The following is a 24,241-nucleotide window of genomic DNA, read 5'->3' as shown; positions in this document are numbered from 1 at the left end:
TAATGGTTCCACATGACTGCCCAGCAGAGTAAAGGGAGCCAGTAAAAATTACTGTGCAGCCTGTTTCTTTCTTTTCTTTTTTTTTTTGTTCTCATTCCCCCCTCTTTCCACTCAACCCGCGTAAGATAATTAGCTTGAGCTGAAACAGAGCTTCAAGGTAATGGTAGAGGATGGAGAAAGGCTGAGAGATAGAGAAAATGTTCCTCAGCTCTTCCTTCTGGCCTCGACGCAGCAGCAGCAGAACAGTCCTGACTCGCATGTCGGCCAGTGCAATTAACTGACATTATGTCAAGTGGAGTACACACACTTCACATGCGTATAACAGGAGTCTATTTTTTATTTTTTTTGAAGTGGTAAAAGCGAGGCAGCGAGACATTTGGATGAGTTTAATTGGTTTCCGGTGCTCGGAGTAAAGATCAGATGCTCGCGTCAGAACAGCCTGCAGCTTTTTTCTCAGGTTTCATATTGAAAAACGAGGAAAATGTGATGTATTGAACCTCAATGTAAATGTTTCTTAGCTCTGGATTTCCTTCGTAGAGATGGAACAGCCTGTGGAAAGTTTTGAAGAAAATAATTCTTCTTATACGAGATGAGCAAACAAATATTTGACGCTGTCTCTTTCGAGAGTTTGTGGTAACACCGTATCTCAGTTTGCACATAAAAGTCACATGCAGTTATATTTACAAGCACCGGTGGCATTTATGTAGAAGTGGGATCATGAACTGTGCACCAGAAAACACATTTCGCACATGTGACAGTTTTATTAACACATCAGTATTTAATGGAATGAGTCGAATTAAATAAATATTTTACAGCTTTGGAGACTCCTGTATCCTGAGCAGGGAGGTTAGAAGACAAGGGGTTGAGGGGTGGGAGTGACATTTACAGAGGCGAAGAGTCTTACCATGTCATGGTCCGAAACTGGCCCAATACTAGTCACGAAAATGTCAGTCTTGACTTCAGTTACACGCTCTGTTGAAGCAGGAAATTGCCAGAGTGAGTGACTATCAGTGGCATTCATTAGCACCTAACTACCCGTTAATGTAAAACCACCTGGCTATAGCATCCCATCCATTCAGCATTTTTAACATTTAGACACATCCACACACACAAACACACACTCCAGAAATAATAAATAAATAAATAAAATAAAATAAAAACACCACCATAAAAAAGTGACCCTAACTCATTTTGGATGTCGATAACCGTTTCTGCTGCTATTGGTTTCAGTGTCAGCTCCATCACCTGGACACTGGTTCAATCTCTTAATACATGTCGTGCATTGCTGTAATACTGAAAATACGCCACTCTGGTCCCATAACACTGATGGCCAAAATGGGCCCACTGGGGATTCATTTGGAAGGGCCAGCGCAGTGTGTGTGTGTGTGTGATAGAGAGGGTTCGTTCCTTGTGATTCTGAAACTGAAATATGACAGTATGATTTATGAATGATAGCCATCATAATCCATAATTTCTACCTCTGGGCTAGTGAACTTGTAGCAGGCCAGGTTTTATTCGCCTGTGTGTTTGATGCCTGCTGCATCACACTGCCTGATCCTCAGTGTCCTTCACACACCAGTTCTCACATTAACAGCCCCCCCACCAACCTCCTCTATCTTTTCACTTTTGTTCTCTATTTCTTTCTCTTTATCTGTTTCTCTCATTTTCTATGTCTGCATTTCTCTCTTGGTCTCTCTGCCATTTTGTGTTCTCCTTCTAACAATGGACAGTTGACAGCAGAGATCTGTCGCCCACACTTCTATTACAACTAGTGGCTTCATAACAATGCACTGCTTCACAAAAACAGCAGGTGCAGAATGAATCTGTACATCTTCTCTTTTAACCAACTCACAGAAATCTGACACTTGAAGCAAACCTACTTCCATAAGTCTTTTGGATGGGCCTCTGTGGATGGTGTAAAGTCTTTTGCAGCACATTTGCATATTTATAAAATGAAAAAAAAAATGAAACAGTCACCATGAGAGAGAAAAAAACATTGAATGACTTGGGTTTACTGACCTCCTAGTCCTGGCCTGAGGCGATTGTCATAGCCATCCAGAAGGCTGTCTAAGATCTTGGTGAACACTGTAGTGTTATCTTTCTGTTCATCTGTCATGCCGTTCTGCCCAGAGCTGGCAAAGCAAAGGAGAAGATTTAAAGTCACAGCTAGAGTCCAAAGCCACAGTCAAAACTGCCAAAAGAGTAAGAAAAAAAAACCTCTGAATATGAATCATATATCAAAGACCAGAAAAAAAAGAAGAATGAAAGCAAAAAGTGGAGCTCCACTTTGTAGTTTGCAAGACGTCTCAGTTGAAGAGCACGGGCTGCACAGAGTGGATCATGAATCACGTCGTGAAAATGAAAATGAAAATGCACAGGAGAAGTCTGTAAAATCTTGTATGACACCAACACACTTTGCTGTTGTTGTCAATTTACAGCTCACACTTTAGGATTTAGGTTGTTTTGATACAAGACGTATAAAATAAGTGATTGTTCAGAGATGGACTTAAAGGGAAAATATCCCAGGAGACTAAGTTACGTCATATTACCCCTTTGGAAAAAAAAACTTTATTTTGAAAAATAGCATGTGTTAAAGTTACTCTCATCGTTGAGATATACGACTTTGAATGCAGAGGACGTGTGTGGGTACACACACACAGAGACCCATGCATAGAAATAATCTCACAGAGATAGAATAGAGAAATCATGATACATTATTTATACCTTAATACGGTCTTTTAGACCACAAAGGCCTTGCTGAATGTGCTGTTTGAACAACATGAAACAAAATGCTTAGAGCAACGCCCGATTGTGAGAGCAGAGTTTGCAGCATCTCCATATATTAATATTTCAACACACTCATAATCAGGAATACAGCCCCTAATTATACTGTGTATCATAAAGGCAACATATGACAGGAGTGTTTAGAGAGTTTGTATGTGTGCATGTGTGTGTTTGCATACCTCAGTCAGTGCACAGTGTACTTTAAGCTTAGGGTCTGTGCACATAAACAGGCCTGTATACATATTCATGCATATGATTGCATATGTGATAATGCTGATAATACCCAGATGAAAGTCTTAACAATACATTGTGTGCTGCTCAGCAATTATTCTTTCGCCCATTTTTTTCTTCTTTCTTTTTTACAGCCAATAGCGTTTGGCTTGATTTCACGCTAAATAAACAGCAAGTGTTTGGAAACAAGCTCTGCAAGCTGAATGGCTCCAAGGAGAGGGAGAGGTCATCAAGATTAGTTAGCAGGGACCTGGAACGGGACTGAAGGAAAAGAAGGAGGGATGGCAGGCGGAGGGGAGGGGTGGGGTGGGGTGGGTGGGAGTGGGTGGCGTCTGGAGAAACATGCAAGAAAAGCTAGAAAGAGAAGACAAAGAAGAGAGAGAAAAAAGATGGAGATAACAGAGATGAAGGAGGGGGAGATAAAAGGCAGAAAAGCGAGGTTGAGGAAAGGGGAGGATGCTGTTAAGTGAAACTGGGGGAACTGCAGCTCACATCCACAAACTATGGGACTATCTTTCAATGTGAACTAAACATGTGGCTCTCTAAATAAAGCTGCTCCATCCACTGATAGATTTGTATAAAAGGGTTAATGCACATCGCTCTGCCTCCAATTTCTCTTAATTCACAAGTCTCTATCTATCTGCCACTGGAAAAAAAAAAGCAATGCTGCACAGACTGTGATGAGCAATTTAGTTTTCCGTCAGTCTCGGAGGTAACAGCTTTGGAAATACTCAAATACAAAACTATAATTAATCTGTTTTGTTCAGGTCTGGGACGTCAATTATATATAAACACAGGAAACAAAATTGCTTCCATGGGATGTCAGCTGAGCCTAAAATAAAGCACAATTTTCTTTTTACGTGCATTTTGGCTTTGCCAAGCCACGAAATCACAGCAAGGCACTGAAACAGATTCTGGTCTGGCCCGAGGGTTACAGTCATCTTGTTATGGCCTCCACCAACATAGAACACAAGCCAACTCGTCTCTAAGCTCTTGCAAGTTCACCAATAATTAAAAGAAACACAAGGAGGAAAAAAATCCACCCTAACAAGTCATTAGTGCAAATAATGATGGAAAATTTTGGCTCGGTTTTTGTCCTTGCATTTTAATGATACTGTTTTATTTCACCTCAAATCAAGATACTGAAGATTCATTTTTACATACAGGAATGAATTGAATAATATGGCACATGTCATTTTTTAACATAACAGTATATATGGGGGATATGGGTGGTGGCGGGGGGGTGGGGGGGTTAGGGGTGCATGCCCCAGAAAAGAGAAGAAAATGGAGAGGGGAAAGGTGCTGTGGAAGAATACACATGTTTATCAGCCAGAGGCCACTTACTCATAAAACATTGTACACCATCCCCATCTACAGGTCATCTGAACAGCAACAGTGCCGTTCACACTCACTCTGCCAACGTCTCCCTCTCTCATTCTCTGCCTCTCTCTCCCCCTCTCTCTCTCTCTCCCGTCTTTCGGATATCTAATTATAAGGCAATTTCTCTCATTGGCAACATACTGTAGCAGTGTGCTTGGTCCTCCTGATTACCGTGTCTTGTTGAAATCCCCTAAGGTGTGTATGGAACAATACGTGAGTGTGATTCCCCATTTGACTTCAAGAAGGGAAACTGGATTATACAGTAAATCTTTGGGTGATAATTGCTTTGCACTTTGCGGTGACAGTTCCTCAGTGAAGTAATCAGTACTTTTTTTTTTTTTTTTTTTTACATTTTCTGTGATGTGCTCAACGTGCGACACATCACACTCCGTAAATCAGACCCTCCATTTGCCACTCAGTACATCTCAAACCTGAGCTACAACTGCAATTAATCAATTTGATCCAATCAGTGTGCAATCATGACACAGCGCAGTGCATCATAAATTTAAAATGGGGCACGTTCCATCTGTGTGTGTGTGTGTGTGAGTGCCCACGGCGCGTTGACTGAAACATGCACCGTGCACTGTATGGATGTGTGTTTCTGTGGCGAAGCTGTTGTCACAGAGAGAGAGAAGCAAGCTGGACCATCTCAAGACATCGCCACTGAGGACAACTGTCTGTGACAGTTCCACTGAATTATTCAACCGTGCAGAAAAGCCCGATCGCCCAGGTCTCTCCAGGATTCTCCACGAGAACCACAGTGGGACCGGCTCAGATGAACAGGATTCTGCTTTCGTGCTGTTGTTGTTGTTGTACTTGTAATTGTGGATGTTTTGACCGGCCTGCATGTTTATGCAATCCAAGCAGTGGAGTCAGGTTGTGATGTTGTGAGGTATGCTGCACATTAATGGCTGCCGAATATTTGAATCATGTTGGGATTAATGCAGTTGCAGCTCACATGGCAGTGGATCTGATTGCTGTCATTTCGCATCCAATCATCCACCTTCTTCCTCTCTCCGTTCCCCTGCCTCTGCTGTGGTGTCATCTGACACATCGGTGTTGACATTGAGAACTGTGTCTGTACATCGACCCCAGCATCCCCGCAGCCACTGTCAAAAAAACGTGCACAAATCTGTGCCAAATATCACGGTGCAACACACATCGTCTACTGTACATAGCCCAGGACCGAGAACTGAGACCACGAGAGTGGAGATGTTGTCCCACAAGGCTAGTGAACCAAAAGAGTCTAACACTATGATAATGTGGATGGTGTCTATTTTGGCTCTTCATCTCCTCTCCCTCTGCATTGCACTTCTTATTACCGCTACGCAATTATAGGCATGGAGGTGTCCTGTGGGGATGCCCCAGTTACAACCACACTGAATATGCTCTGGAAGAGTGTAACCCAGTAAACCAAGAAATCGGCAAGAAGACTGAATATCATCTCTGCAGTTGTACCACTGGTTGCCTCTTTGGCTGGCTGACCGACTGATTCTACTAACATATGTTTTAACCAGCTGACCACTTGGCAAAGCACTGAGACCAGCGTTTGAAGACAACTGTCCTCCTCCACCACACTGCATTGAATATATTTGCCCAATGCAGTGCAGTGTGTGTGTGGTCTTCACATGTTGTCCCCAAATGTCACCAAAGCCTAATTACACATGTCCCAATGAGACCTTGGTCTCTGCAAGCTTCCAGCAGACCTCAGACTCTCCATAAGGCGCCAAACCCACATACATTATAATCATACAATGTTAACAAACAGGTACATGTGCATTTGTGAATTGAATTTTGTTCTTACCTTTTCCCACCCAGTACGCTGTTGGCGACAAGCAAGCACGCTCCCAGACACAGGAAGGCCGTCCTGCTCCGTCCACCCATAGTTGCAATATGAGGACCTTTCACTGCTGGAGGTCAAAGAGAGAGAAAGAGAGAGAGAGTGAGCATCATGACACCAAGTCATATGATCCAGTGATCAACCATTAGCCCAACATTTCATCACAACAAGTGTCAATAAACATGTAGACGTGTTAAAAACCACAACATCCAGCATGGGATGGGGTGGGGGGGTGAGGTTGGTGGTCCAGGCTCTAATGGGAGACCTGCTTCATTTGGTCCTGGCTGTTAACGTTTCTCACAGATTCACTGACAGCACATGAATCAAACCAAATGGCCTTGCCTCATGCATTGGGCCATCACATGCCACTTGACACACGCCTATATACCCTCAAAGATTTTACATCATCACTTTAAATTAGCTGTCACGTTGACAGAGACATATTTTACACCCTTAACTGTGCAGAGAGAAAAAAGGGGAGGGGGGGGGGGGCGAATTTAAATAGGTCCTCAGCGTTTGGATGACGAGAAAGAACCAGTGTAAATACGACTTTCATAACTGACACTCAGTATACACAGGCATATGGTATGGCTGCAGCTGTAGCGCATAATAATTAAGAAGAAATAACAAGGCATCACATCATCGACCACATAACAGCCAGTGAGCCTGTAGCACCTGTACACAGCCTCCTCTAATACCCTGCAATGTGAAACGCGGCGGTACCGCAATATCAAACCAAATCCCCTAAAATAAGAGCATTTGCTTCCTCCTTAATCATCAGGCTATGATGTCAGCCGGGTCATAAAGTATGTAAGCAATAGTCTGCGCTATTGTGCATGCAAAAAGAAAAAAGAGAAAAAAAATTACACAATCCTCCGATTCTCGGTCCATTATTTGAAAGCACAATCGATGTGACCACGACAGGAGCAATTACTTACTTCTCTATAAAAAGCGCTAAAGCAGTATATCACACACGAGCACAAAATTTGGCCACATTGAAGACAATACCCTGCTACTTGCTTGTGATGCTCCAAGGTGCACTGTGTGAGCGGATGGGAGTCGATGGGGACAAACAATGCTCAGTTAAAAAAAAATCCAAAAACCAAAATCAAATTCAAAATAAATCCTTTTGCTTGACAAGGATTTGATAAAGCGGGGATGATGCAGATTAACGAATGGAGGAGAAAATCCCGCACGAGCGCACACTTTCTAAGTTATTCAGAGGAAATGTCAGCCTCTCCTCTACAGTGCGTTGGACTATGTTCAGGCTGTGGGTCGGAATTTAGCATGCAACTTGCATCCCCGCAAGGCTGCTCTAAATACATGCATGGCGATCCGGTTCGTGCGTGGCGGAGTAATTAAGCAAAAATGTGCGTTGACGCTGTTTGATTGGAGCGCTGTCCGCGGTGCTGAAGCCGGAGCTGAAGCCGGAGCTGAAGCCGGAGCTGCGTCCGTCTCAAGGCGTCAAACGACTCCTGCTCGCCATAAAAATCGCCGCTAAACGCTCTGAATTTCGACGGCGAACTCCCCCCCAGTGAAACTCGTCTTCGATTCTAGCGGCGTCCAGCAACACAAACCATCCCTTCTAAATCCCAGCGTTACTCCCCTCTCTCTCTCCCTCTCTCTCTCTATCTCTCTCTCTCCCCTCTTGCTTCTTCTGCCTGATGATTTTAGAGGGGAAAAAGGCGATAAAAACGGGAGAAAATCACTTACAGCAGATGACTCGGGGTAAATATTCGCTGTCCGCCGCCTATATCCACAAACTTTTTTTGTGAATATCGTTTCTAAGCCGGACTGAATGAGAAAAAAATCCTCTGTGATCTCAGATCTGACGAATTTTAGCTTGAGGCTGGAGAAGCGGCTGCTGACGATATGCGCAGGTCTCTCTCACTGTTCATTGGTGGTGCTGTTGTAGTGAGTTGAACTCTCTCAGTCTGTCAGCAAAAAAAAAAAAAAAAAAAGGAAAAATGTTGTACCAAACTAACAATCTGGACCGGAGCAGCGAGGTCTCGGTCTAAAATACATGTTTTGGCTCATCAATCTGCCTCTAATTAAAGCGCATGGCACACAGGCTGTGTCCAAGCGCAGACCATTTCATTTTAGAATAGACTGTACCAACCTAATATAAAGACCAGCCCGCCCATTTTATATGCAGCACAATTTAACTTCCACTGCTGTCGCCCTAATCTCTTTTCAGTGGCTGCTAAATAAAAATCCTCTTACATTTTCAACTGGGTTCCCTTGTTTTCCCCTCATCGCGCTCCATCTCTCTGCCTCTCTGCCTGACTCCTACGTGATCGTTTTCCAAGGAGATAAAAAATTGACATTTCTCAAAATAAAAAATAAAAGACTCGTCTCACGACCGAATCAGCCGTAGGTTGCCTATGACACACGGAGAGGAGAAGCGGTCATAAAAACGCACAGTGAGTACTTACGGTGATGATGGAAGAATAACGAGAATTAAACACGAATGGATTACACGGCTCGGAGACGCGCGCACACACGCAAGACACAAGCAAAGGGGGGAAAAGGCACCTCCAAAAAAAAAAAATGTTAGTAAGAAAATGGTGTTTCCCTCACCAGCTTCCACTGATGAGACGATGAGCCTCTCTCTGCAATAAAATCCTCCTCGAATCACTCACCGTCTCTCCTAAAAGCCCACGTTTCGCATCGAGACAACAGCACTGTGTCTCTGTTTACAGCCCAAATATTCTGCTGCTACAGCCGCGCCACTCCAGACTGAGCTGAGCACGGCGAGGAGCGCTGAGCTGCGTGCATCTGCAAGGGAGGAAAAAAAAAAAGGGCTGATGATACCCAGCGTATATTTTTGTAGTCATCTGCGTATTTCAAGTTAAACTACAAATCAGAGGACATTTTCATCACCAAGGACTACAGTAGGAGGCATGAGAGGGAAACAAGGACACTCTTTAGTGGGGTATATATAGTTTAAACCTTATCAGTGTAATTCATGGTGGCACGAGCCTCCTATACATCCCTAGCTGTTGATTGGGGAAATGCTTTTTGACAGAGGAGCAACTCGGTTTTCTTTTTTTCTTTTTTCTTTTTTTTCGCCTTCAGTTTTGACTGGAGGTTTATTTTCATCAGAGCAGGCAGAGTGAGCTGGCAGTGTAGTCACGTCAGTCTGGTCTGCAGTGCAACGTTTCCTCTCTGACTCTCTGTATGTGTGCGTGTGTGTGCGTGCGTGTGTGAGTGTGTTGCCTCCTCACGCGTGGTTAAAGTAGTGCGTGTGCGTGATTAGTTAGGAAGGACATCATGGGCTGTTCTCAATAAGATATCCATCCATCCATCCATCTATTGGAATGACTTCTATCCACTCTTTCTGCTCTTGCGCTCCTCATAACCTGATGCTGCAGGTGCACGCGCATTATTAATATATTTTAATAATCATGAGTAGGAGAAGAGGAGGAGGAGGAGGAAGGAGGAGGAGGAGAGGAGGAGAAGAGGGGGAAAACTCCCAACAGCCCCATCGAGCTCCTTCTGTAGAATTAATGCCATTGTAATGCAAGTGGAGTATCATTTCAAGCTGCTCCCCTTCTCTCAAAGCCAGACGCCACCGCTGCATGTGACTCGATTTGCCTGTGAGCGCGCGTGCACGTGCGAGCATGCATAAACAACACGTGCCCGCGTGCGTGTGTGTGTCTGTGCGAGATGCTCGAGCGCGCACGCCCGCGACGGTGGAGCGGAGAGGGAAAGAAGTAAAACGCGACTCCCGTCTCCTCTCCTCTCCTCTCCTCTCCTCTTCTCTCCTCTTCTCTCCTCTCCTCTCCTCCTCTTCATCCTCACTCCTTCTCACGTTTTAATAACCTTCCTCCTGCCAAAAGAGGAGAGGATGTGTTCTCGGGCAACAATAGAGCAGCTTCTCCAAAACAAGTGATCAATTAAGACGAATTTCCAGTGTCGCCTCTCCACGAAATGACAGCAAAGCAAAGGAGACTCGCCTACTAACTTACAGCTCCATCTCTGGGCAGGTGATGGGAACAGATAGTGAAGTGAGGCGCGTGCGTGCGTCTGCGTGCGTGCGTGCGTGCATGCGTGTCTCTCTCTCGCTCTGTGTGTGTGTGTGTTTGTGTGTGTGTGTGCAGGGCTAAACGGAGGGAGATGGATGATGGTAATTTAGGTGAGAGATGTGCAGGTTATAGGGAAATAATCACTCGCTGTGAACAGTGCTTTTGAATTTTAAAAGAAGGGATATTGATGAAGTACGCCCACCACATACACACACACACACCATGAACCATTAACACAAAAAGTTACCTGCAGACACCTTTGTGTGTTGTACTTAATTGCTCGGTTTGTATGTGCCACAGGTTTGTCTGCATGGTTTTGTCCTGTGAATGTGTCCGTGTGTGTGTTTTCCTCGGTTGCACATTCAGTTCCAGTCTCAGACCTCGGACTCAGTGTGTTTTTGTATTTGTTAAACTCATCTATTCTGTGGTGTATCAGTGTTTTCCAGCTACAGCCGCTGTTGTCTCCCCCCTGCTCTTCTGTCTCTCAGAGGGAACGAGGCTCTCTGAAGACTTCTGTCCCTGGAGGGTTTTGCTGACTTCTCTTTAGTGGCCACCTGCCTTTTAATGACCGTCACACAAACTTAACACCCCCAGATTGTTGTTCGACCCTTATCCACGAGCAACGGCCTCAGCCTGAGGTCTCAGTTTCAGTTTATTTGGAGGCAGTAAAGAACATTTTAAAAACAGGATAAAACTAGGACAAACTAGGACAGGTGAGAGAGGCTTTTTCTCTTCAGCCTGCTCTTTGCGGGGGAGCAATGTCTTAATTTGGCATGTGATTTCACTCAGTTGGAGGTTCCTGGGACTCTATGAGTGTGCGTACACTCATGCAGTCTTATGGGGGCATGTTTTGGCTGCGTTGAGGTCAGGATGAAGGGGTCGCTCAGGACCACTCTCCGTCCAGTAAGCAACAGCAGGCAGCGCTCCCCACTGGCTGCCTCCGACTGAGGCTGGATTAGGAGAGAGAGGGAGATAAACCAAAGTGCAGTACTTCAGTTCAATTACTGCAGTAATGCTTGATTTGCACTTGCCTTTTTTTTTGCCCCTTGTGCCGGTGCATTTCACAGTGCCAGTGGGTTGAGAAATCCGCTGCTGCTCTGGCTCTTGAACCCGGACTCAGCGTCCAGCCCGCTGCCGAACAAAATGTCTCATTTCACTCCTGCCCGGCTCCCAGTGCGTTCATCTCTTATCCATTCAATCTGGATGGAGAAGACTAATTGAGACTTTCCACAGGTGTGGGTGAATATGTTAAGTGAGGTGTTATCCGCATGTGGCACTATCAAGGAGAGGAGTGTGAATCAAACAGTGAAGCCTCGACAAATGAGAATGAAAGACGGCTGACAACGGATTGGACCAGGACACGCTGTTGGGAGTTGATGCAGCCAAATTGCAGGGTGTCTGCCCTTCCAGCAGTTTTACTGGTGGACACAGAGGCCGTGTCTGTAGTGTGTAGTTCCCATTCTGCAGAGCATTAGGAGTGACTTGCCTCAATCAGCCGTCCTGAGGAATAAGTCAGGCTGTTGTGGAAGACAAAGGAGCGCTTACCCTCTGTGAACTGCTCTCTGCAATCAGCCATTAACTGTGAGCTCCTCTGACTCAGAGTTTCAGGCCACATCCAATGTGACACATGCACATCGGTGCACACATACGTACGTATATGGATGTTTACATGCATAAGTGCATGCATGCAGACTTACATAGGCTGCCCTTACACGAATACAACCATATACTTCAGTCACTGCCTTGATCGGATCATCATAAGTTAAGATTTTTGATCAAGTGAAGATGGGGCTGATGTGCTGACGTGCTGCAGGAAGCAAATGACATCACCTCCAATTGTTGGTGTTAACATGTTTTAATTCATTGTGTTCATATTCCTAAAATCTTCTCTCCACTCAGTGACACACCTGCTGAGAAACAAACGCTGGTTATTGGCAGCACTGCTTTGAGAAATGTGACGTTTGTGACACAGTCGACCATAGTTGTTAGCAAGTTTATTAAGCCTCTTTTTCATTGTCAACAGAAGCCCACTAACACTGGGTCTTTGTCTTTGGTGGAATAGGAAACCATCAGCAGTCAGACCTGCTGAAATGACTCTGCAGTAGACACTGGTATTCATCAGCTCTGATTGGCATCAGTGTTCATGTTTTATTAAAGTCCAAACAAACAGTTATATTATTCACCTGCCCTTTACCCTGAGTTTTTATCTGAGATCTTAGACTTTATATCAGAGTCAGATCTTATTAAAGATGAATTCATTACTTTGGGTAGTTTCAATATTCATGTATATTGTTTGTCTTCCGTTCTGCACTAAAATTAACACCCTCAGGCATTATAAGTTTTCCCCAAAACCCCTCTGTTATCTGACCACCATTATCAGGTTTTTCATTCTCTAGAATGAATCAGACAGAAATATTCAGCTACAGTACATTTCTGTCTAAGAACATAATTTATAGAAAGATTTCTAGTGTTATTTAGTCCAATTCCAGTTGTCAATGCAGTGGAGGGCAGATATCTCAACTTCACACCCACACAAGTTGACGATCTTGTTGCTGGTGCTGCAGCCTCACTGCATCCAGCACTTGATGCTGTTGCTCCTCTGAAAGAGAAGGTAGTGAATCAGAGGCTCTGTGGTACAATTCACAAACACAGGCTCTAAAGCAGACTTTACAAAACCTATAAAAATATAAAAAGGCAGTTCAATCTAGACAAATTTCACAAGGATTTGAGAGATTCAAAAGTCTCAATAATACCAGAACCTCATGTTATTCCAAACCAGGCTGATAGACAGTCACAGCTTTATTGAGCCATATATTCTTCTAACCCTCAATAGGCATGATAATAAAATGATGACAAGTGTATAAAAAAATCATCACCTCCTTCCCACAACTCACACAGATGTATTCTCCAGTAAAGTCTCCCGGGAATCAACTGTAATGTATTTTACAGTATATACAGACTGCAGCTCTCCTGTAGATCTCAAGTTTTTTCATCTTCACCACTGACTTGTCTTTTACACACAAATCCTAACTGTCCAAGGCTGGTTCATGGATGTTACTCCTTTAATCAAACACTTCTATCTTAGATCTAATAGATTTATGAAATGGCTGCATACCACAGGCTTCAGTTGCAGAAACCTCAATTTAAAAATCTCATTCTAAGTCCAGATGTTTCCCAACCTCTCCTTCAGTGCTAAAATCCTCAAAGCAGTTGCTGCAAACCAGTTCTGTGGTGAGTTGCATAGGGAAGGTTTGTTTAAGGATTTCCAGGATTTAGAGTCCATCACAGCAGAGACGAGCACCGGGAAAGATGATCTTCTCGTGGACTCAGACAATGGACTCGTCTCTACACTTGCTTTATTAGATCTTATTTAACACCATCAATCATAAGATTTTATTACAGAGACCTGGACATATCATTGGCTTTAAAGGAGCCGCACTACTGAGACAGACTCACTTTGTTCATCTTAATAATGATCACTCCATGAACACTATTGGAGTTTGTTGGTTTGCGATAACGAATACTTGAACAACAATGTCCACATTTCTGTTTCTAGGTGATTGGCAGATACTAACAACAGCAGGCTTTGTCTAGTAACATCTCAAACTTACTATCTAAAAAAAAAAAACATTGTTGTTTTCATTCACATACACATTCATATACATATTAGTATTATCTTAACCAAGACTGAGTCAAATAACACACATTAACAGAGCCAACAAAGAAACATATCATACAAGGCCACTAAACAGAACCTATATTATCCCACATGAATGTTCTCTGCAGCTTCTCAAGAACTTAGACTCTCCACATTTTTTTCCATGTACAGTAGGAAAGCAGCTGCCATCAGTTACTATGGTAACCCATGTACACTAACTCTCAAAGTAAAAATAACAACGTATGAATCAGTGTAACCAAACACATGGTTCCTAATCATAAAAACAGAAGGAAGATCACAGCGTTCCACAGGGATCTGTACTGAGATTGATGCTTTTTATCTCATATTTGGGTCCTTCAGGTATTAACAGGAAAGACAACATAAATAGCCATTGCTATGTGGATGACATCCAGTTATATAGATCAATGAAGCTAGATAAAACCAACCTCCAACCAGGAGGTATGCATTGACAATGTAAAGGCGGAGATGACGTGCAATGTTTTACTTCTAGATTCTAGAGAACCTATAGGTTATTGTACTCACAGGCTACATTATCAAGTAAAGTCTTATTCTACTTGCATAACATTAAAAACATTTTCTAATTTTCTTTATTGATGCATTTTGTACCTCTAAACTGGACTTGAAATTCTTTATCATGAGGATGTCTCAATAACTCTGCTTGCTCATAACGACAACTGTTGTGTTTATCTCTATGCTATCATAAGGTCTTGGCCTTACACTTTAAAGCCTTGAGATAATATACCTTGTGACTTGGCACTGCACAAATAAAACGGAAGTAACTTGAATCAAAAGACTAAAACAACCAGGTTTGTGTTTCAGTTGCAGTCGCAGTAAAAACACTTCAGCCAGATTGTCTTTTGTCTCTTGTACAAAAGGACAATAGACAGATAGCTACTGACTGAAAATCTATTCAATTCTGAATCAAAACATAGTTTTAAGAAACATCTTAAAGGAATTAAAGAGCTTTGAAATACAGCTTAGCATATATTAGACAAACGGGAATTCTTTTGCTATCAAAGCTGCCAACATACAGCATTTATTAATCGCTTGATCCTCACCCACATGTTGCATTATTGTACAGCCTACCAGCATGCTGGGGAACCCAGTCATCACCGATGTAAACAAACATGAAACAACACCGGAAAATATTAAATTTTGTTTACTTGGTTCTTAAAAGAGCAGAATATCAGTTTAAAGTGTTGACTAAAAGTTTTGTTGGTGGGGGATTACAGGCAGTTCTTTCAAAATCTTGAATAAACATTTTAAATTCTGCCAGTCAAAGGTTTTATTCTAAGTTTAAGTTTGGTACATAACATTTTGAACAATGTGTGCTCATCTCAGTTATGTGACTTTATCCCTCTGTGGAGAGAACACCGTCATGAAATCCCGTAGGAATGTATTGTATAACATTTCGTAATGTACCCTTTAGTGACACTGCACCTGAATATTGATGGCTGGAGTTCTTCAGTTACTTTTAGAGTTAGACTTAGTAAGACGGTCACACAACTCCACTTTCCATTAGGCTCTTTAACTCAGCTGCACACAGTCGAAGCCACCAGTTATTGTTTTTGTTATACTCACATCTAAGGTAAAAAAAAAAAAAAAAGCCAGTGGAAAGATAAAGAGAATAAACATGTAGCAGGAGTAGTTGAAGTAAAAAAAATCTCCAAAATATATAACAAATGACTAGAGCAGACTCAAGTATTTATTGTATAGTAACCACAGGACTGTTGGAGAAGTGTTTGCAAAAGCATATGTGAGCAAATCTTGCATGTATGCAAATTAACAGACATAAATGCATAAACACACATAAAGGTTGGGCAGAAATGCTTGCAAATTAGCAGTGAGCACACACACACGCTCACACATAAACAACACAATGCAGGACAAAATACAGAGGTAAATCCAAAGCTATAAAGCTAGTCTGTAAATCTCTGCAGGCAACTGTATTATGCAACCAGTTGATCTTTTCACACTCAAATATTCACGATTGCCAATGAAACACCGTCATTTATAAACACCATGTGAATAAAATATCAAAAGCACAAATACACAACTTGGCTTCATACAAACATGCGCTGCTGCAATTGTATCAACAAAAACGTATACCTTTTTTTGTGTGTGTGCTAAAGCACCCAGTGTTGTTCTCTGTCATATTTCAAAGAGAGTTGAAGAAGCTAAGTGTTAAAACATTGTGAATTTGTGCTGTGTGATTTTTTTTCCATAGCGAAACCACTTTTTTTTGTTTGTTTTGTTTTTATGACTGGCCTCGTCCACAGCAGCACATCGCTCAGCGTCTGTGCTGGATGCCTCTCCAAACAGGGAGGGCACTGATCCAGATCTACTTCAGGTAAAACACGGAGTACAGATAAGAAACCTGATGACAAACAACCCAAACTATCACTTTTAATGTATGTGGAGTGTGTAGGTGTGTGCGTGTAATGCTCTTTAGTCTCAATATGCTGCTGCCTCTCAGTATTTCCAGTCACATGTAGTGATTTTTTTAATCAGCAATATATACTGTAACATAACACCCTGAATCTCCACATCTTCATATCATTAGAACTAAACTCTATACTCTTTTATGTAATTCAGTGGTTTTTCACTTCCACAGTGTCGTATGATGCCATCGCTGTCCTCAGTTGCAGATCATCTCAGAGGGACTCGGGCATTAATTCACATAATTAGCTCCCATGCCAGTTTGAACATGAGTCCATGAGCTGCTTGTGGAGATCAGAGCGCACAGTATCACACAGAAACAGAGTTCTCTTTTTTTCTAGATCCCTTCTTCTTCTTTATTTTCATTACATTCAGGAGCAGTTTGCTCATTCTAGATTTCTCCATGTTGTAGCTACTGCTCCTGACTGAACATCTATTCCTTATATGGCTCTGTTGGTACAGTTTCCCCCCATTCACTTCAATAGAACTTCTTGAAACCAGCCTCTAGTGGCCATTAGAGGAAGTGCTTCTGCACATACTTGACATATGTAGGCTTCAGCTGGTGGTTTCTGCCTTCAAGTGATGAGCCATGTCACTCTAATGCTTCTGTAGGGAACATACAGTGTGTCTGTGTCTCTTCCTGCTGGCCTTCTTCTCCCTCCCTCTCCCTCTTTCTCTCTAGTTCACAACGTACATAGTGATCCCTCTCTCGTTTTCCCTCTCAAAAACACATATCCGGTTGTGAACACATGCTAAACACACAACTGCACAGTGGATGCAGCGTGTAGGGCCGCGGTGTGGAGGCCGACCGTGCAGCAGCAGCAGCAGCAGCAGCCGCACTCTCACTCGTCAGTTTACATAACACTGATTATGACCCTGAGACTTAGCCAACCAACGCACAACAGTTTGGCCCGGGCATTAAACTCTCACTGACCATCTGTTCTACTGCTTAGTTGCTTTTCCTTCAAATACTTTTGCTGGACATTGATTCAACTAGTAGTGAAACTGTGCACGACTGCCACTCATGCCTCAGAGAGCAAAAGTACCAATTTACCATTTGTCGTCCTCCCGTTCATTTCTAGTTTTGTGTATGGTATTTCATTAATGGTATGACTTTAATCTTCTGTGTTTTCTTTTTTCTGTCAACTATACAACCTGTGCATGACAAATATACCATTATTAAAATGGAAATATATTCACAGAAGCAAGTTTGGATATTAGAGTGAATAAATCTTTTGTTCCTTTGTAGATGATCAGTATTTAACTGTCATATATCTCAACGTACAAATCAATTGTTCTTTGAGACAAAGATTTAGGAGAAAGTTTACTGTAATGCAGCAGATGATGATGACAGATGTTTTAACGACTGTAATGACAAATTTAGTTGTTAGTCAGTAAGTTGGTTCTGATGAGTCAGGTCTCTTCTCTTCCTTCTCTTCTCCTCAGCTGCACTGAACAATAGTTTTTATTGAATAGTGAATTATAGTGACAACTATACACTCCCATCGGCAGAACTTGTACTAACCAAACAGAACTGCAGCTTTTAAAAAGGAGGCAAACAACTTCTGAAACGATTTGTCCTCCTGAGATTGACCGTTAGATTTAGTTAAATGTGGAACCATCTGTGCTCTTTTTGTGTCTGTTTTTTTTTCTTCTTTTTTACAGTTTAACATGAGTTGGCTGAAAGTCATAGAGTTTGTGAAACCAACTTTTGACAGGTGTCAGGACACTAAGTTTAGTCCCTCTGCTGCTTCTCTGACAGCTGATGTTGTTATGACGACAGCCCTCTATCATTAAGATCATCTGAACCTTTACAGTCGATGGGCTCTCTGTAATTATGATTCATCCTCTCTGGCGATGGACCTTGCCTCCATACTGTCTTGCCTCGGTCCTGGTATTTCCTCTGAGTGCAGTTTACAAGTGTGCTAGAGTACTGACATTAATGGATCATAAACTCTTCCCTCTCCAGATGCGATGGAGAAATTGCAGTGTAACACCATTAACTATGGCAATTATGTGGAATGGCTGCTCCTCTCAAACATACCACTGATCCCAAAATAAAGACAGAGCGAGGGAGATAGATAGACAGAGGGAGAGAGAAAGATGTTAGCACAAGGTAATGAAACACTGAAAAGGTGACATTACCAACATGTGGGCTGAGAGATTCACTGAGACTGTTGCTGCCGCTATTTCTGGAAGTGTAGGAGTATTTGTGCATGTATGCATGTGTGTGTGCGTGCGTGTGTGTGTGTGTGCATTCGGGTGTCTTTGTGATTGAGGGAGAAATCCGGTTGTGTCAGACTGTGCATGCATGTGTGCGAGTGAAAGAGAGAAAGTGACAAAAAAAACTGCGATAGAAGAAGGGAACAGTGGGAAAAGGACGATTTTTCACACATCCACTCCCTCATTAGAGCCCATCACCCAGTCATTCAGCAAAACTGTGAATTTGTATGTAGCTGCTATTCTGGGTTGCAGCCACACACACAAAAAAAAGTTGCTCCTCTTATTCCCACCCCGGAGCCAAGACAAAAAAAAAAAAATCTCTTTGACTCGTATCATTATGATTAATGCCTGAAGAGTTATTGTTAGCATACTTCAATGTGTCAAATGCTGAGATTCACTGAACAATGGCCTGCTCTACATACCCCCGTATCAAGTGAAGAAAGCAGACGCTGCAGAAAAAATCAATCTCTACAATGAATTTGTTGTCTTTTTTTCTGAGGATCACAGTCCTGTGCTGAAGATCTCCTCCCCTTCCGACTCTCTCATGATGGTGTGTTTGCTGTTTGCAGGGTAAGCTTCCCCTTGGTGGAAAAACCCGCTGATAAACTGCCAGTCAGATGTTTTTACTGGAATTTCCACAGTTAAAATCCACTTGATAACCTTCAATGTTACAAAAGTAAAACGGAAAAAACGACCAAGGCAAAAAATGAAAAACCGAACATTACCAAAATCAGAAAAATCATGTACATTTCATAAAGAAAATGCTCTTTTCATCTTCCTGGCAGCAAAGGGAATAGATGAAAGTTGATGCAAACTGCCTAGGTTTCCCAACTTTTGCAACTTAACTTAACAAAGACCCGTCTGCACAAAGAGATTGCTGGAACAAACAATGTTAATACGGCTTTTAATGTCTTATTAGGGCAACACTGCACTGTAGGAAGTAGCACTGTATATGACAGGGAGGATGGTGAGAGAGAGAAGTAACAAAGGGAGTCCGACTGGTTGGTCAGAGGTTCATTCCTGCAGCAAGATAATGATGCAGATCATAAAAAAGGAACCAGGCAGTGGCTTCATATGGAGGAGGAGCAGCACAGTGTCCAGATTTAAATCCCGTGGAGCTGGTTAGAATGAACTGGACAGACGGTGAAAGCTGAGAAAAGCTGTCAGTGCAAACATTCATATAAACTTCTGCAAGAATGTTGGAAGAAACTTTCTGAACAATATTTGAATTGCATGAGAAATGAAATCGCAAAGAAACTCGGTGTAGCTGCTGAATGAGTCGACTATTTAAATCGGTCCATTAAAACCATCAAGAACATTAGTATTATGTGTTTTTTTGTGACTGTCAGAAATGATGAGATTGGCCATGGGCGGCGGGTTAGTGTGCTAACTTCAGGAGATGAAAAGAAGAGTTAATGAAAGAGCTGGAGACAGCTCTTGGTGAGTCAATCAATGAAGTTTGATTCTGATAACAGTCATTTATTGGCGTGCGAACGACACTAGGCCCGCAAAATCAACTGAAAAACTCATTAACACAGATTTATTCAAGTAACTAGAGAAAATTAGAGACAGGAAACGAAGCAGACAGACAGACAGACAGACAGACAGACAGACAGACACAGGAGTTAAACAACACTGAGGTGATAACCCTTGGATAAACCTCTGGATATTTGATCGTCTGGCGTCAGGCTCACTATACTTCAGACATCATCGCCTTCATCTCTTCTAGATCCAACGGACACAGATGTACAGTTACCTCGTCCTTAATCAGAGTCTAGTAGGATCACAAGGGACAGCTCTCCAGTAGGTAGGTACTGTAGGTAGGTCGGTAGCCTTAGCAACACTGCTTGCACGGAGGCAAAACTGTGTAAAAGGATACAAATCAATACTTTGTGAATTATTTTACATAAAAAACCCCACAAAGAGCAGACCTATGAGACCAATGTGCACCAATATGGTAAAACGATTGGTTTTTATTTGCATACATTTGCAGCTTCACCACAGACAAGCAGTGACCTCCTGAAGTAAACGCTGTCACTTGCAGCTGCTGCTTCCGTCACCGCTGTGTGTTCATATAGCATTTCAAAAGCCATCGTAGCATCCAGCTCTAGGCTCCAACTCTCTGTTCCCCTGAGGTGGAAGTTATTTTTATTGCTCCAAAATCCCTGATGTGTTGTTTCCTTCTGGGGAAACGACAAGGTCAGAGCCAAGATGTCAAATATCAACACTGTACATTTTCTCCTGTCACATAATAAACCATTTTGTGAGAGTTTGCTGACTGAGCTTAAAGTGGTTGGTAATCTGCTACAGTACGAGAGCTTCTGTACCTGTGATAGATTATGTGAGGTGGTGACTTTAAGGGACAGGAGGACGGATCTGGGGGTTTCTGTGTGGACGGTCGACAAACGAGTGGGGATGTTTTGTGATTTTTAAGGATAAGCCCGATCACTGAATAATCAAAAAGCAGCGGTGTTAATAAAACATCCCCCACCCCCCATGAATCAATAACAAAGAGCAGAGCCTGGGATTCAGGGGAAATGAGAACCACACTTAGACATTTGCTTCTGGCCGACTCTCTAAGCCCCTGTGGGTAAAGAAAAAGAAAAGAAAAAAAAAACAACCTTAGCGACTGGCTTGAGCACCATCGACTCCTGTCAGAGTGAGCCGCCTTCATCCGTGACCTTCAGCTATGCAACTGTTTTGAAAAGGAGAAACCGGAGTGAGTTTTTGGATAAACAGCTTCTGGGATGCACTGCATACTGATGAGAGACACTACAGTAGCTCTAATTGGAGAGACTTTCATAACTAGTGCTGTATGAGGTAAAAATGCACCTACTCCTGCCATATAGATATATAAATTACACCTTTTGCTCCTTAATTTGAATTTATGAGCCCCAACTGCAGCTGTTATGAATGGTCCCGTACTAACATCCTGTCTGCTCACAATTGCTCCCTGTGCTGCTCCTTTCTGCCGATGTAAAGAATAAAGTGAGACTGTTAAATAAACTAAACAACCCGCTCTTAGTCTTGTAAACCTTTATTTAAACAAGGTTGTTTTCTTCACTGTTCTGTAAGAAAAGATGCGAGTAACACAACATTTTGCAGCGCTGCACAGAGAAGACAAACTGTATGAACACAAAAGTATATGGACATGTTCATTATTCACACACAGCCAGCGACACACACGCACACACACACAAACACTAGTGTACAGTGGCCCTCTAGCTTTGTGCTAGGTGATATCATCCATGCTTCGGCGGTCACATCCAAGGTCAAGTGCCGTGTAATGAAGATTGATGTGGGTGTGATGTGGACCTAAATTGACAGCACTGACTGTGCAACGCTGTGGGTGTGTTTGTGTGTGTGTGTGTGTGTGTGTGTGGGTTTGCGTTTGTGTGTGTAAGCATGCATAAGACCAAAAATGAAACATGGGAAGGAAAGAGTCAGACAGATGACAGAGGTGTAAACAGCCTCTTTTGAGTTTTGTAACTAGCGAGCTTTAGATCACACGTCATGTGTCTTTAAACCGAGCTTGCAGCCGTGTGTTTCGGCAACATTAGCTCGGCCCCAGATGCTTCTCAGCCTCTTCCAAGCCTCCATTCAGCCTCTATAGCTAGTTGACCATGATTGATGAAAGGCACAGGACCACAGTGGTGAGGGAGAGGTGTCCACTGGAGCTTACAGAGGTAATAATGTGTGATGGTGGTTGAGATGCTGCAGTGGATGTATTAGCAGCTCATACAGTAGCACGTAGGTTCGCATTCTCTTTAGCATCGATCTTATTTTGGATAAAGCGCTCCGCCTGAAAAGAGCTCACAGCTTCTGACAGTGTGAGAGTCGCCTCGTGGCCTTTATGTGTTTAGAAAGCTTGTCACTCTTTGATGATGAGAATGAAAGAGGGTTACTCCGCTCCGCTCAGCTCTTCCTCTTCAGGAATATGAAGGAATATTTAAAGTGTCTGACAGGATGTTCTGGGTGAAATTGAAAAATCTATTAGTGGATGTAAATTAGGGATACACCGATGTGGCTTTTTCAGTCCCAGTGCCGATACCGATACCTGGGCTTAGTGTATGGGCCGATACCTGAGACCGATCCGATACCACTGTTGATTTGATAAACTGTTGCCATGTGGAAGACAGTGAAGGCATCAGGCTCGATTTTAACATTACTTAACATTATTTCAAGATTATTTTAAGGCCTGAAAGCAGAAAAGTTCAACTCTAAGGCCAAACAAGCACATATCTAGCTGTGTCTTTTTATTTATTTATGTATTTACTTGTATTAAGACAATTTGCATTCATACAGTAGTATATGACGGTATCTGTAATGAACTGAAGAATGGTGCAAAGTTGGAGGAAGTCATAGCTCCAGTGTGATCTATCTGTTTTACTAGTTCATTACTTTCTGTAAAGGAAAGTTCTCATGCATGATCCAAATATGGCATCTCCTGTCCGGCCACCATATTTGAAATGGCTCCTGATTCATCCACAAGACTGGAAGACAAAGCTGTATGTTGCTTGTTATGTTTAATCTTGTTACCTACATTTTTTCAACACGCAAAAAAAACCAAACAACAACTTTATGTGGCTTTGGAACCGTAAGAATTTGCACCTGTGTGAGAATGAAGGTCCCTCAGTTTTCTCACCTATGTTGTTCATTGAGCTTAAGTTTGAACTCTGATTCAAACTGACTTAATATTTATTAATATTTAATATTTTCACTATTTTCTGCCATAAATGTAGCATTTTAGCAATTTCAAGCAAAGTGGGGACTTTGTAGAACTAACTGAATATTAATAATATTTAATAATTCAGGCTTCATTTTATTTCAGACGGTTTTTAACATTTTCAATATGCCAACTTTTCATAACTGTGGCTGAATCTATAAAACACTTTAAAAAAGTGCTGCCTGGTTTTAAAAGTTTGACCTGAATTGACCAACAAATGAGATTCATAGGTGCTGAATATTTGAACGTAGTGTATTTACCCAGAGATGGTTGAAAATACAAATTATTTCTGTATTTCCAGTTAAAACAAAGAGCATTTGGTCCTGCACCTCTGAAAAAAAAACCTGTGTATTCCCTTTTCAGGAGGTGATTGACTCATCATATATCACACGGACCCTGAAGCCAACACTGTAATCCTCTTCATTTCTGTTCCCCGACGTCCCGAGTGTTTCCTGCACCTGTGGCATTTCTCGAGCTCCGATTTTGAATTGTCATATTAATGCCTTTTCTGACCTCCGGGGCCGAGACATCAATCTCCGAAGAGGGAATAGATTTGTGTTGGACACCTGGAGCCATTCACTAAGATGACCTGTCCCCCTTTATGATGATGGCACTTGTGTCAAAGTGGGCAGTAAATTCCACGGTGCAGGGGGGCAGCTCAGATTCTGAGTTGACGGTCGCTGCTTTGTTTGAGGTGTTGTTATGCGGTTGTGATCAGATATGAATGAATATATTTCACTTTATCTTCTAAAATCACTGGATTATCCACCAGACTGAAGTGAGGTCACAGGTGTTTTCTACGTCTCACCCCTCTGACATCTCTGTAACAAAGTAGAGATTGACTCTTGTGTCTGTTCGTGGAGGAGGACATGGCTGCAGAGGTGGTCACCCATATTTATTTACATGTTGGC

General features: G+C 42.4%; 1 protein-coding gene and 1 long non-coding RNA gene across 8 annotated transcripts in view; one reads left to right on the top strand and one right to left on the bottom strand.

Moving 5' to 3' along the window:
• The window catches only part of gabra1 (gamma-aminobutyric acid type A receptor subunit alpha1), a 28,863-nt gene extending 19,849 nt beyond the window's left edge, over positions 1–9,014 (bottom strand). Inside the window, exons 1-4 of one of the 7 annotated variants that reach the window (XM_085797246.1) lie at positions 8,878–9,014; positions 6,200–6,305; positions 2,020–2,132; positions 905–972 (exon numbers count right to left, since the gene is read on the bottom strand). In XM_085797246.1, coding sequence (XP_085653372.1) covers positions 905–972; positions 2,020–2,132; positions 6,200–6,279 — 261 coding nt within the window. In that variant the 5' untranslated portion in view covers positions 6,280–6,305; positions 8,878–9,014. Of the gene's footprint in view, positions 1–904; positions 973–2,019; positions 2,133–6,199; positions 6,306–7,173; positions 7,192–7,243; positions 7,392–7,948; positions 8,158–8,815 lie in introns of those variants that run through there. The other 6 variants (XM_085797243.1, XM_085797247.1, XM_085797244.1 and 3 more) reach the window with 6 other exon arrangements.
• LOC146974141 (uncharacterized) overlaps positions 1–24,241 on the top strand; it is a 79,662-nt gene that overhangs the window by 38,441 nt on the left and 16,980 nt on the right. The gene's annotated exons all lie outside the window — the stretch shown is intronic.

Source organism: Trachurus japonicus, chromosome 14 (genome assembly GCF_045865225.1).
Source record: "Trachurus japonicus isolate A0001 chromosome 14, Traja_1.0".
NCBI lineage: Eukaryota > Metazoa > Chordata > Actinopteri > Carangiformes > Carangidae > Trachurus > Trachurus japonicus.
This window is presented reverse-complemented; position numbering and strand designations above follow the sequence as displayed.